At 30.3% G+C, this 15,887-nt stretch overlaps 1 protein-coding gene across 5 annotated transcripts in view; it reads left to right on the top strand.

The window, feature by feature from the left end:
• LOC113401865 (myb protein) overlaps positions 1-15,887 on the top strand; it is a 51,748-nt gene that overhangs the window by 1,000 nt on the left and 34,861 nt on the right. For 4 of the 5 annotated variants that reach the window (XM_026641939.2, XM_026641938.2, XM_026641936.2 and 1 more), the window contains exon 2: positions 803-919. In XM_026641939.2, the coding sequence (XP_026497724.1) occupies positions 803-919 (117 nt within the window). Of the gene's footprint in view, positions 1-802; positions 920-2,203; positions 2,582-15,887 lie in introns of those variants that run through there. The other variant, XM_026641937.2, reaches the window with a different exon arrangement.

Below are 15,887 nucleotides of genomic sequence, written 5' to 3'. Positions count from 1 at the left end.
AAAAATATACCAACCTTTGATATTATACATAATCCATGCGTGTTGCAAATAGTTCGGCTATATGTATTATGTTCTTACTATTTTAAAACGTATCGTGAATACTTTTTAATATTATTTGCAAAATATTTTATAAAATTAGAAAAAATTACAAGTTACTTTATTTCGATTTAAAAAAAAAGTCTTAATGTATAAACAAGTTTTAATTTTCATTGTCTGGAAATATTAAACAAGCAAAGGACTAAATATAGGCAGCATGCTTAAGCACCCTTAGACACGTAGGTTTCAAATTTATAATCAACCGAATTAAATAATGATCTTTTCCTTTGATTATTCTCAAGTAATACAAAGATTAAAGAAAGTAGTTCGAAATTCTCTTAGATAGAATAGATAACAAATACTTCAATAGTTAATTTTGGTATATTTCCTATGGTAGGATAATTTGGTAAGAAATATTAAACTACGATTGGTAGAATACACTTCATCAGTTTAACACACAGAATTGTAAGTCATAACTTTTTTTAATATCATATATGAACACATTCAGATAATAAACAGGAATTTCAAGCATCTTGTATTGTAGGTTCTTATTTAAATTACTTGAGAAAGAAGTAATCCTTTGCGACCAGCTACTTAAAGCATTGTGATGAATTCTTGGTGATTATAAAGACTTGACCATATAGTTATAAACGACTCACGTTTCCACTTCTCGTTTTCACTTGTTATAGTATTAAATGTCAATAGAGAACATATCAAACTCTACGTGGAAAGTATAATACTTAATATATAATATGTTTAATTTTAGAATGGAAGAAGAAGGAACAAAATCATATCTGCAAGTTCAAATAGAAAGATTAAAAGCTTTACAAGCAAAACTTTCGTCTGGAGCAGAAGATAATTACGTTATTGTAAAAGAAGAACAGTAAGTAAACTTTGTAATTTTTTTTTCTACAGCAATTTCTATTCTGTTCTGTTGAATATCAACAAAATAAATAAAAATTATGTAGATTAGCATTAACTGGATAGTCAAGGTTAAATTTAGAAAGTCACTCCCCTTTTATAAAATATGATTAAATACAGTCTTAATTGATTTCTTTAAATAACACGAGGATGCCTCATTAATATTATATACCTATATATAATTATAATGACATCTGTAAGTAAAGCCTTTCTAGTAAAAAATGAGAGTTAAACAACATTTCATAGTAAAAAAAAAAATGGTGCTAAAAAGTCCGTCTCACGTGGAGAGGGTTCCTTACTTTTAAGATTCCGTGTTCAAGGTAAATTTTATACTACTGATTTCTGATTTTATATGAGCGAGGCCCTATTTTACGTACCCTACTTATAAACTCGAAAATCAAAACTTTTGAGAAATTGTGACCGACAAACATCAGACACAAGAGTGATCCTGAGATCCTGTTTTTTATTTATTATTTTTATTGTGTATAGTTACAAAATATTCATCATACAATTTTGTTATTTATACTCGACTCGAATTATCCTTTTCCTTTATTATTAAGATATTAGTTAGAACATCTCTTATTATAGGTTCATTTATCGAAACATATCAATAGATATTGCTTTTGTTAAGTACTTACATGGCTAATTTTTAATTTTTGCTATTCGATATTTAAATTAAAGCCTGGCAACAAGATATGTAACTAATCGTAGCGAATAGAATATAATGAAGGAATCAGGACTTGTTTCGATAAATTATTCAATGATTGTCATATAAATTATGGTCGAAACTGACGAAGAATTTAAAAATATATCGTAAGTAGTCAAACTTGTCGCCGGACCACAAAAAGTATGTTATCTTAAACCTGGAAGTGGTCTATCCGGTGTATGGTTGCACCGAGAGTTGACGTCATTATATCAACAATTTAATCACGAAAGTGCTCTTATAATAATTATTACTTGTAAATAATTATGAACTTTTTTTTTCATACTTATATGTTAAACGAACATAACAAAGTTTAATACTTATTTAATGTAATGAAATAAATATGTTAAAAATACAAACATTTCTATCATATAAACATATTTTTTTAATTACAATGCGGTATGAAAATAAGGATATGAATTATGAAAACTATAAAGTTTGGAATTCCACGGCCATTATAACACGGCCCAGGGCGAGCCGGGTGGGACGACAATGCCGGTTCCCGCTCTACCGCGCCCCGTCGTTACTCGTTTCGTTCAGTCAGTCCGGCTCCGCACGCGTTACGGCAGTGATTCGTCGTGTTCGCTGCCGATAATTTTAAAATTAATAAAAAAAAATAAAGAAAGAAAATCTCTGTAGTTTGTACTTTTTTTTGGCGGCAAATGTACAAGAATTTTGTATAGTACGCCGGTGTGTTTGATTTTAATGAAAGTGAAATAGTTCGATGTTTTAGTATGTTTTGTAATGATGATTCTAAGGTCAAGTAATGATAAGGGTGGTTAATTTCGTCATACGCCTTGTAATTAGCGTGTAAGCGATGCAATATCAAAGTAATGAAGAGGACGACTTGCAATATCGGATTTTTGGTGAATCCTTCAACTTTCCACTCGAGAATAATACCTCAGCCAGCCGGCGCAGAAAGTGAGTGTTGACTAATTTTTTTGTATACATTAAAGTTTTACTTATTTTAATAAATAAAAGACGCAAGGAACTAATTGCATAAGTAATAGACGAATTAAATATTTTTGACTTATAGTAAAACTTCATTGTATACCTACAATATTAATTTATTATTAACAATGTCCGTATGATAATAATGATACTTTATGGAGGCCTTCATTCGCAAACATCGCGAATGATTGGCATATTTTATTGTAGTTTAATTAATAAAAAACTCACCTGAAATTAAATAAGATATTACTATATAATACGTTATCATTCTATTCGTATTGTAATTAAATTGTGTGCTGAGTTACTTGGATTAAACACGAAGTTAAGCTACCACGTGTTTCAAGACTATTCTGTAGTATTTGTATCGCCGAAGTTTTGTAATAATTAATTATCAATGTAGTACAATGCAGATTTTGATTATACTAATTTTATTGGTTACTGTATCGGAATATATTGATTTAATTTTAGTTTAATGAAATTACATTAGACTTTGGGCTTGCGGAAATAGTTCTCGTGGAGGTAATAGAAAATAGATTAGTTACCCAAATGGTTTAAGAGGATAAACAGGGAAGATCTGGTTTTCTTTATCACTTCGACTTAATGAGTTAATGTTCGAGAGTTACCAGCTTGGTATTCAAAATAGATACATAATTTTGACATTTAAAATCAAGTGTCCTATTTAAGATACTTCCTTTTGTTACCTAGAACATAAAAACACATTCAAGAGATATAAAGTACACATTAAGATATACACTGGTTGTTTCAATAGCCAAATTTGAATAAGCCACGTGACCTTCAACTCGTCTGGGTAATCCTGCGTGCTCTTATGGACCTTGAAACATTCCAAGGTCCCACTTACAATGCCTACTTAACTAGATAGCGGACGAAACCTTTACAGATGATCGGAGGTACAAAAACTTGGCCAAATTCTATCGCGTATTGACTTGGATAGAACCTGACTGCTTTGTAATACCTATTTTTAGTCATGCAAAGCTATTTGTGCTTTGAACTTGGGTGCCTATTCAACCTACTTTGAAATTTAAACATGCGTGGTGAATGAACACTGAAAACTCAATACACTAAAGGTTATATCAGATTCGTTTATTATGAAGAACGTACTCTCGATTGAATATTTCTATGCCAAATGCCAATTCTACATTATTGGATCGGTTGACTAATTAATTCGTTTGGCATTTGTAGATAGAGAAAAATTAAAGATAAAAGGAACCGTCTGATTTCGTAGTACTAGTTAGTAAGTTATTTTTTAGTCATTATGTTTATTAAAAATGTAATTTTCATAACTTTGGTCGTAAGAAATGTAACCATTCCTTAGGTATATCGCGCATGTACCACCGACCTCGAGCACTAAGATCTTATGTCCCATGTGTCTATAGTTACACTGGCTAACTATATTATTAAGTAGATGGGTACAAATAGCTAGAAGACATCCTCCATATTTGCGAAATAGTATGCTTTAAATTGTCTTTGGATGTTAGCGATGCGATTTGTAATCATCAGTTAAAATTCATTATATCGGCACAATTAAAGTTGTTTTAGTATTTCTTTTTTTATTAGAAACTTAAACTGAAGTGACTATTGTCGCTAAAGAATATCAGCAAGACGATATTAATAGTTTCGCACTGTTTTTCGCGACAAAAACATGTAATTTTTAATTTTATTATTTCAGGTCGAGAGCCTACTAAAATACAATAGTAGAACATATATAATATATTATATATGTTCATAGAGTTCAAATTAAGTTTTGATGTTTATCGTCAAATTAAAATAGATTCATTCGTTCATCACAGATTATATTGAAAGTATAATTGCGTGATGAAATTTTTAACATTGATTTATTTTTACTGTAAGCTTCTGCTGAGAAATGATTTTTGCAAATTTTAACTTTAGGAGAGGGTGGGTGTCAGTTCTAGGTGAGGTTAAAAGTACTATTACTCGAACAAAGTCGAGACGGCCAGTTTGAATATGAACCGGTCGAGTTGAAAATATAAATTTCAAACGTAAAACATGAATGAAGTCATCATTCGCATTTCATTTAATATTACAATATTTGTCATGGTATTTCCGGTCTTATCTAAACGAGTTTTGACTACAATTCGGTCTCAGAATTCATAAAGCGTCTGTGTATTATTTCATATAATTTGCACACGTATAGTTGCTGTGTTTGCAAATGTTGAAACGTGTTACGTGAGGGTTTGGAATCTGCATTTGCTATGAATGATTCTGACTGAATTTTACTACAGCTGCTAATTTCAAAGCTAAGCATAAATATACGCAGACAGGTACACTCACTTTCTGCTCATACTCATTCGTGCAATGGTCCTTCCCAACATAATTGAAGAGAGACTAGGTGATGGTCCAACGGGCCTATTGGCCCATCACCTTATGTACTTTTCTATTGAAGGAATTTGACCATTAGAGTGTTAATGTGAATTAGCTTAAGATAGTCAGTAGACCAAAGAAGCAGTTGACCGTTTACCATTCTACTGATTATCAACCAACAAATGCTAACGCAGCACGAAAAATAATATAATAACTTATTTTAATTTATATTCATAGTGTGTACCTTTTTAATAACTCAAAGATGCTATTTTCTAAGGCGATAAGTAACATTTTCAAGTGAGGGTAGTTCCACATTATTCATAATCAATAACAGAAGCTTCGCGTTGCGAAGGATGAAGTTGTGTTAGATTTTTATTGAGTTGCGTTATTGTGAATAAAATATATTATTTTTTGTATTAAGGTAAATTAATAATATCAAATTATATCAATCTAAAAATTAAAACACGCATTTTGTTTTAATAGAACTACCAGTAGAATTACATCATCAATGTAAAACAAGAATGGCCAAAGCGCCAAAATGGTACCTTTAAGAAATGAGGCTTAAAGTTAAGGGACTAAGCTTCATTTTCCAAAAGCTTTGGCGCTTTAAGTTTCCGTTTTTCCACTGAACTCACAAACACTATCTATGAAGTATAATTAATTTGGTTTTTTAATTTATTTTCATTATAAATGTGACAAAACAAATTGTCGTGTAGGTACATTTTTTATAGGCTTAATAATGATCTATGTGGCATTTGTTTTTAAAGTAAGTACTAAGGATATTACTTTTATTTAGTGATTTATTTTAGCGATCACTTTATTTCGACATTAAAAACCTGTGAAACTTGTAAAAAAAACACTGTCCGCTGTACCTTTGTATATGAAGGTAGAAACCTGTCCTTGTGTAATTAAAGGATTTGTTCTATTTTGACCAGATATAATCATAAGTAATGTCGAATTCCGCGAGCTCCATTATGTTTAACGTGCTTGATTTGAGTTAATAATTCTCGTGCTCGTAGAGGATAACATCACAACGACGTGTTTATGTCGTATTTCTTCCGTTGTTACATCTAACACCACTCCACCACGATGCAGTGGAGTAGCGTAGTGGAATTCTGAAACCTTCCCCAAATCAAACATCATTGCCTTGCAAAGCCACTATAGGTTACCTTACACAAAAAATGGTATTCCATTCATTATATGAATTAATTCTTTATCAATAAATTTGTATATATTTTAATAAACAAGTCGCAATATTAGTAGCTTATTAATGTACAAATTCGTTACTTCGGGCAAAACCATAACCTACAACTCAACATAAAAAAATAGTATTTGCGATTACTTTTATTTCTATAACTAATCTGCCTATCATTACTAGTCATAAACAGCCTGTAAATGGTCCACTGCTGGGAATAAACCTTCTTTGTTGAAAAGACTTAAAAATTGTTTCAAACCGCTGGGTCATTTAGACTCCGTGTTAAGGAAGTATTTTAAGTTAGTCCTACGTCCGATGACCGGTGTCGAGGACCAACAGCAACAGTTACTACGAAAAAAAAAAAACAAAAAGAGGCCACCTGGGCTTTGCTGGAAATAGACCTCTGATTAGGTGCATGAAGCTCTCTATCCCATCCCATCCTGTGCTGTCCTGTCCACGGTCTTCCGCATCCAGCCGTGAAACAATATATTAAAGATGATTATCATATTATGCTAACACTTATTCAGCAATTCCCTACGAATGGGCTGCCTGCCAACCCCTTCTCTGTATTACGTAATCTTTTTTAATTTCTATAAATCAATTAACATAATTATAACATCAAAATAATGCGAAAATACATTATTTTGATGTTTTACTGGAGACAGCACAAAACTAAATAATTAGCGATTAGCGAATTATATTAACCGGTAAGACGAATAAAACTGCATAAGTTGGCAATACTTAAAAAATTCTAAAGATTATAATTTGTTCTTTGTAAATCTTTAAAAGGTACGTGTACAATGGGTTATTTAAATAAATTATCTTCTATTTAAACGCTCAATAAGGCTTGTTTTAATTAACTTAAATTATTTAGAGCAATTCACGATTATCTAAATGGTATACTTTATTTTTGAATCCCAAGAAGTTGTAATGGCCAAGAAACTATGTTTTATTTTTTTTCTCTAAATATTTCAACAATTATAGCGGTACTCAATTACTGTTCTTTTCATGTGAGAACAAGTACAGACAAGTAGTGTTGACCGCGCAACCCCTCTAAAGGTAAACGACCAACAGACGAGGGTGGCACCCCCAAGGGTTCGATGCCTTAATTGCCTCACGTGCATCGGCAGATGGCTGTCAAGGTGCGAGCCAGTGATGACCTTTTGCTAACTTATCGATGATTTTCATTCTATCGATAAGGAAGATGTTACATGTGCTCGCGTGTTTCACTAGCAGCTGCTAGAGTCATGCAATGATATTAAATTATATTTGAAATCGAGTTACATATTTTCATAAAAATAATATGCTGGATAGATAACCTTGCTGGTATAAATTTAATCTTGCTTTTTATGTTAGGAGAATACTTGCTAATAAAGAAAGTCTTAGGCAGGTGTTTAATTTTTGTAAGTATCTAAATGATTTGATGATAATATAAATACTTTTTATCGGTTGTACTTGTAAAATTAAGTTTTTTTTTTATTTCGTATTTATTTATCGACATCGATGTACCTAATTGCAAAGTCCATCCTTATCTAACTATTCTATGAATACTAAAGTAATTGGGGTGGTGGCGATGGCAGGACGCGACTTTCACACGATGCAACTGAACAACTGCAACTATGCGCTAGTCACTGTAATAACACTCATGTTTTATGCTCACTAAACATTCCTCTATTATTTTTTGTAGCATTTGTTGACATTAGAAGCTTTCGCTTTAAATGCTTTTAAGTATTATATATCTACGAACCAATGTCCTTTTCGTTCTAAGTTGTTTTTTTTTGTCTTAGAAATTATACATTCATTTTTATTTTCATAATTGTATTTTGGTAACCAAACAAGAAGATAATTAAGAAACAAAATTATATAACCTGAGTTATCAATAATTTCCTGTGTAATACCAACCCTAGATTAATGTTTTCAAACCCAAGCTGAAGAAAAAAAAAATTGTTAGTGCATTCATCAATGAATGACGTACGCTCATCGAATAACTTATGTTGTGGGGTACCAAAACACTAGCAAAATGTATTCCCAAGGAAATCGGTAAAATGTATGCTAATACTTTTTTATTATTGCTATTAGTGTCAAGTTGTTTGATTTTTGTCTATTATTTAAACTAAAATTTTCTATTTTTTTTTTTAACAGTTACAGAATTGTTTGTATCCCAAATAAAAAGATCACAAATTCACGGAATAAGATAATTAATGATGATTAAGAGATCTCACTATTTAAAGATTTCTGGCTTATGTAGTAGTATTAATATTAGTATTAATATTATTAGTATAAATATTATGATGTAATATAATTGTGTAGTAAGAGCTATTTCGAATATTCACATGTATCTATTACATTAGCAAGGTACGAAGTCGAGGTCTTACAGAATAGAATTGGCGTACTATTAAAAGAACAATATAATAAATTGTTAATATTTTTGTTATATCAATTGCTGGAATGAGTGTTACTATCGCAACAGTTGTGATAGCAACAGTTGACTTAAAAAGTAATAATACTCCGGACCACGTGACTGACGGCACTAGTTCGTTTTTTCATTGCCAATGAATAGACCAGCTGTTTTGGGGTTCAAGAAATACACTTACAATATCTTAAGAAATCAGGGGAAGTTTTTGAGCCCATTCTACGAACAATACCGTGTACCTATTTCCTTTGTTGGCGACAGACGGATTCGCAATGGATGTTATAGTTATACTTTTTGCGGACGACATGGGTTATTCCTGTATGTGTGTCAAAGTTCGATTTTTAAATTTATGTCAAATAAAAAATCTCAAAAGTAAAAAAAAAATAATGCGTTTGGTAACATTTCAAAATCCAAATCTTGTTACAATCAATTTCAAATTGGGGTAAATGTACGTATAACATTTTTATTCTACTAATTCTGCAGGATTTTTTTGAGTTTTATTACAATTAATAGTGTATTAATTTTAGTGTATATTTTTCTATACGTTATTCTACTAGTTAAAAACATCTTTACATAACTAAATCTAATTATATAAAAATATGAGCTGCAACTGTATCGATCATTTGTGTCGGCGCGTGCCATCGCCCGGTGTTTTCTTTAGTATATATAAATATCACAGCTGGTGTGATTGATATTTTTTTCTATAAAACACTCATTGAAAGCCGACAGCTTATGTATGTAAATAATACGTCATCAATCGCAAGACAATTTCAAGCAATTCCTACAGTTGATGTACTCTTGATAACAAATGTCCTATCCTAGAGCCTAAATGCTCATCGACGAGACAACATTGTTTACATGATGACCTTTGGTAGTTTCTTTCGAATTTCAAATTAATGATGACAAAGAGAAAAAATAATAAGCCCGAAAAATCCTTACTACAAAGACAAATACAAACATTAAAATGTATATTGATTTAAACGCAAATGTAATAATAAATATATGCTTGCAATACTTATCCATTTTAAATTATTTACCGGATACATTAATTATATACTATATATGTTCATATAATTTCGCTTAATTATATGTGCTGCCAAAGTACTCGGCTCTCGCTTACGCTTACTAATCTTGCATTGGTTAGGTATGCATATGGTAAGTTTTGTTCGAATACGATTTTCCACCAGCGTCCTTTGTGGTCATTTTATTTCGATTGCTTTGAAATAAGTTCCTAGTTGTTATACATTTTTGGAAAGCTAAGAAAACGGTTATGTTTTTAAAATAATCTGCAGGACAAGTTTCAAAACGATTTTTATAGTTTTTAAGGCATTTTTGTCGAAAAAAATAAAAAATATATTGAAATAATATCTTTTTCCCTCTCGCATTTTTAAATTTGGACGGATAATTACTATTTTAATGTTGACAAATAACCAGTGTTTAATCGTTTTTACAAATCAGAAGAAAAAAGTAATTTTCATTTGTACTTTTTTTTAAATAAATTTTGAAATTGCATTTTTGACTTATTTTGAAAAAAACTGAAAAACGTGATAACTCAAAAATGGTTAACTTTTGCATGATGCATATGGGGGTTAAAATTATCGCAAATAGTCACCCCTATCACCTCCTAACGGGAATACGTCGAATTACCAATAACCCTGTATAATAGCGTTCGCTTTTGTCTTTCTGTCCCAAAAATGTCTCCTACAAATTATGAATTGTTTGCAAGGTGGGTTTAGATCAAATCGATTGAATAATACATTTTGTATAACTCGACTAATTAATATGTATGTAATATTATGTTTATAAATAGGAAAGTAACATTGTTTGTCTATGACATTTTAATGACTACACAGTTGAATCTAAATTGATTGCATTTTAAGTGGAAAAACTACTATAGTTTAAGCAGTTGGGAACATAAGCATCTTCTATATAAATAAAGATACAAGACAATAGACTCGTTAGGGATACCTTGTAACGAAGCTTAGATGCGTATAATAAAATTTGCATCGTCAAATAAATGTTTGTCATGATGAAAATTTTACCTCCATCGGTACAATACAATGGCCAATGCGTCAATCGTTCGCTAACGAGGATACCGTTGAAAAATACGCTCTATATAAAAAAATTAAAAATTAAACGTCAATGATGATTTCGTTTTAAATATATGTAAGCAATGACTTTATTATTATATGTATATACGGCGTAAGAGCTGATATACTTTTATTTTAATTTGAAATTTTCGATTTAAAAAAAATATAGTTCTTATTATTATAGGGAGTAGTCAATAAAATTATTAATCCCTGGTCCATATTATATTGCACGGCATTATTTGATAAATATTAAATAATAAATATATCGAATACAAGAAAAATAGTCGTGATCGATTATAAACAAAGACGACTAACACTACACAACAAGTCAAGTGCGATTTATATATTTATTTGATAATTAGTATTTGGCACTTGTGACATTTAGAAATAAATGCAAAGGGAAAAATATCCTATTTTGTTCTGTTATTTTTAAGTAAAAATAACAGGACAGGAAATAAATAAATGATCTTTTTTATTTTATACAACTTACGTTTATATGTATTTTTAATTAAAAAGTTGCATGTCGGATATATTGTATAGGAAAAACTAATTATGATCGAATTATGGTCATAAATATATTGATTCCTGGACATAAACAAACCACATCAAGCAAACCACATCATGGAAAGGGAAGGCACCTTTACAAGTATATCATGCGGGCGCGTTCATTGCTATTTAAAACATTGTACTAAGGGTTGCCAATTTTTTTATTTGCAAGTTTTTAATAAACAAAAAAAAAAACAATTAATTGTGAATATTACTTGTTTTATATAATAACAGTCAGACTTGACAGATGTTCGTACTTTTTTATCTAATTGTATATTATAAATGATTTTAATGTCAATAATGCTCTACATTTGATCAATCTCAAGAACATTGATATTAACTTCTAATTGAATGATTATTATTTAGTCTATATTTGAATATTAAGAAAGTACCTAGAGGACGGATTAATATTAACTTTTTTAAGATAATTAGGGCTAAATTGATTATGAAAATAAACCTTTTATAATCGAGTCTTTTAAGCTTTTTAAAACTATTTTCGTTGGCAGCCCTGACTTGTAAGTACATTTCGCAAACCCCTATAAAGATAATTTTTACTGTTTTAAGGAAACTACCAGGGTTTCCTTTAAGTATGAGGGCTTTTTTAATGCTTATCAAATGATTATATTGCCAGCGAACATATGGCTACCGTATTTGAAATCGAATTTATGGATTTGAACGGAGCTCGACGCGTTCATTTTAATAGCGAGTTGTTTTGTCGCAATCTATATTTTAATTTCCTGTTATAGCGTATGGTAAAGTCAAGTCATTGTTAACTTGAAATAGAAGTTTTATTGTATGAATCTATAGATATAATAAAATTGGAGTGTCTGTTTGTTATATTAAAATAACTGCTTTTTACTAAATATGTAAATACGCATATGTATGTATACACGGTACATATACCAAAATACCATTTTTAAAATTTTTGTCTGTCTGTTTGTTCCGGCTAATGTCTGGGACGGCTGGACCGATTTTGGCGGGACTTTCACTGGCAGATAGCTGTTGTAATAAGGAGTAACTTAGGCTACAATAATAACTTTTTTTTGTTAAATTCAAACGCTCACGAAGTCGCGGGCACAGCTAGTATATTATTAAAATTAATATTATTCATATTTTTTTTTATAACTCTTATTGACATGAGTTTTCCTTGTATTTATGTTATTTTATCCTTTTTAAATTATCATAAAACAATTGTTTTATTTATAAGTTGTTTCTTACGCTTGTTAAGAATACGTATTCGCCGAGCTCGAATCAGTGGTCGCATCAATGAAGGTTTTATTGTTAAGAAATTCTAAACCGCAGCCAGGAGTTGGTGAGTTGGAAAGCTTTCTTCAGTCGTATCGGATTGCCATCCTATATGACTATGAGAGCGGGAAAATAGAGAATGTAGCATGTTTGCACATATATATGCACTACAGAGATTGTATGTTTGAACATAAAAAGGTTTAGGAATTACCTTACTATGTTTTTACGTACCTAACAATTTCGTCATTTTTTTTTAGAGAAAGAGAGATAGACAACATCGAAGAAATTTCGTTAAAAAAGGATAGCTATATATTTCTTAATTACTGCAATATCCCTCCGTACAGGTTATCTACCCGTACCAGTTAGCGAGAAAAAGAATCTCTTCGTGCTACGGATGAAGTATTTCGTAATTGAATGAATTAGCAACATTAGTATCAATTACTCATTTAATGAGCATGTAATTGTGAGCTTCCATACAAATTATTCTAATTTATTCCTCTTTCTGACCATCAACAGGCGTGACCCTCATATTGCACCTTTTTTACGCACGGACGATTAAGTGTTCTATGGGAAACAGTTTAAAAATCCATTATCTACCATAAATAAGGATGGAACATTTTGTAGTTACAAAACCTGTCTTAAAATTAATTTATACAGTAAAGTTATTTATTTATTTTTAAACAATACGAGTGTTCTGGGTAGTTGAAGTAACAGAAAACACACTTATTCGTTCTATCATTAGTTATATTATCCTAACGCTTAAACCTTGTACAGTTTTATTATTTTAATTATATAAAAAAAAAAATTATATAGAAAAAAATATATATCGCAACAAGTCTTGGTGCAGCGTGTTTGGTTAATGTAGAAGATACATTGATTAAATATGTGTGATTTTTAGCAAATATAGCGAATAACGGAAATAGTTTTCCACTAAGAGATTTTAGAAAGATGTCAAAGGCGTTTATGAACCTAATTTAACACCAAATTCTCATTTGGACAAACAATACAATAACCCATTTCATTTAATTTTTATTTCCTCTCAAATCAATTGAATGTCAAACATCATCACAGGTTACAAAAAAAACGTAAATAGTCTTTTATATTAAAAAAAAAATTGAGGTTCATTACTAGATCGAGATAATATATTTTGCTATGACGATTATTTTGGCGGACGGACAAAGGGCTTGCTGACCACTTAACAGTGGACATCACTGCCCATAGTCGTTGTCGCAGTAAGAAATTAAATCTGCAACTGATTATTATTGATTACACTTAATGAAAATCGGTCCAAAGGAATTAATTACTTCTGCAGGTACTCCACGTATTCTTATGTCATACAACATGCAACACAGTATTGTGTAATTGCTTTCGATATAAATATTGATTGAACATGTGTAATTACAACCTCTTTGGTTTTATGATGACAGTTTATTTAATGTTGGTAGTTTGAAGTATTGTAAGTAATTGCTGGAGATACATTTTATTGACGACGTGTAAATAAACTGTTTTTACAGGAATTTCATCAGCTTTGTCGTTGTTTTTTCTTTCGGCGGATAAAAAAAAAATAGTTATTTTTATCGGGCAGAATTTGGTGTTTTTTTTTTTAAAGACAGAGACGGCATTTTTAACTAATAAAACAGAAAATTCTTTTAATCTATGAAATTGTCTTTCGTAGGCAGTACAATATTAAATGTATTTTATTTATGTAGACATAAGTCCCTTTGGATTAACGTATCTACAGTATATATTGCACAATATTGGCACCATTGAAGCTCAGTGTTGTAATGCGTAAAAGTTAAACATGAAAATAACTTATTAAAAATTTCCCACAAAAATCTAATCACACGTGAAAATTTTTGATTACAATTTATTGCGCCTACAATAATTAATTTAGGGGTGTGAGTTCTGTACTCCCTACGTAATGTGTATTGTAAGGTTCAGATGTTGTCATGTAGGTACAGGTAAATGTTGATTCCCACGATTTTAAGAGGGGGCTTGCATATGATCGGACAAAGGGACAAGTTTGTGCATGCAAGTCGAGCTATCTCAGGCTGAATTCTGTAAGGATTTTCACAAGGGATGTTACGTTTGTTTTGATCCCGTTTGTTGACCCCGAGGATTATACATTGCAAGAGATTAATTGAATCGTATTCTTCGATTTTGTTATTAAATATTTTCAACATGCCTTATTTTATAGTAATTTTTCAATCCGATATAGAATCTAAATAATTATTTGTAAATAAATAATTTAATTTATATAATAAAACTAATAATTAATTATCAATGCAGAAATCATTTAAACAAATTTCATAATGACTGTCTTTCTTTCGATGTTTCTTCTCGCTGGAAGCTGCTTTTCGAAACGGTGGTAGTATTTAAATATCGACGATTCAAAAACGCTTCATTGTGAAGTTTACTTGAATAAATTGATTTTGATTTGATTTGATTTCATGAAAATGTCTCATAACTAAAGGAAAATACAATAACGCTGTAATTATAAACAGTTTAACTTGGTAAATTACAAACTCGTTTTAATTCCTTTGCTATTGTTAAGTATTTTTAATTCCATTTATAATATAAAATCATTTTTTTTTATTTTACGTATGTCAACACTGAATTTAATAGGTACTTGTGTAGTAGATTAAATTTGGTGAAGATAGTCGAATGAAAAATTCAACGAATGTTAAACTAGAGTGTTTCGTATTATTATTACACAAATAAAGGAAAAATAACTATTGTGTTTAATACCTGAATCGAATCTTAAAAATATGTTTCGACGCGCGTTTTACGTGTCTCTTTGAAATGTATTAAAGATAATTCTTAGTCATTTAATGTTAAGTAACCCTCTCTATTAAAGCAAGCTTTGATGAGTCTTTCAAAGGGTAGTTGTTAAGAGATGGAGAGGTCTAGTTCTTTTTTTAATAGTGTTTTATATATATATATTATTTAGAGAGTTGATACTTATAGGGTACTATTTATGTTTAAGTAGCCTTAAATGTCCGGTTGTTAAGGAGTTTGTTACAGTGTCACACGTGCTACATTTTGTTCTATACTTAAGTTTTCCTTACGATTTTTACAGACACCGCCTAATGAGATTTATTAAAAACCAATGAAACAACATTGTTTGTCTTCATTTGATACTTCGGTTCTAATAGTTATGCATATAATATATATGTTTGGGAAAATTATTTCTCATTTTCAAATTTATCGTTCACACACTTCTTTGCAATGAATACTATGGCTGGATTATTTCTGTATATTGTAACGTCTTGTTCTCGAAATGAATTTAAAAAACAAATTGATATATCGGAGTTTAAAATCTTAATATGTCTTAATGTTGATCTCAAAAGTTTTATAACAATATTGTATAGAAGTAGATTAAAGGTAAATACATAATCACCACAAGATTCCTTTAATATACAGCAAGGATAACAGCAGGAAATAAAT

Source organism: Vanessa tameamea, chromosome 23 (assembly GCF_037043105.1).
Source record: "Vanessa tameamea isolate UH-Manoa-2023 chromosome 23, ilVanTame1 primary haplotype, whole genome shotgun sequence".
Classification (NCBI taxonomy): domain Eukaryota; kingdom Metazoa; phylum Arthropoda; class Insecta; order Lepidoptera; family Nymphalidae; genus Vanessa; species Vanessa tameamea.
Note: the sequence above shows the minus strand (reverse complement) of the source record. Positions and strands in the feature narration are given on the sequence as shown.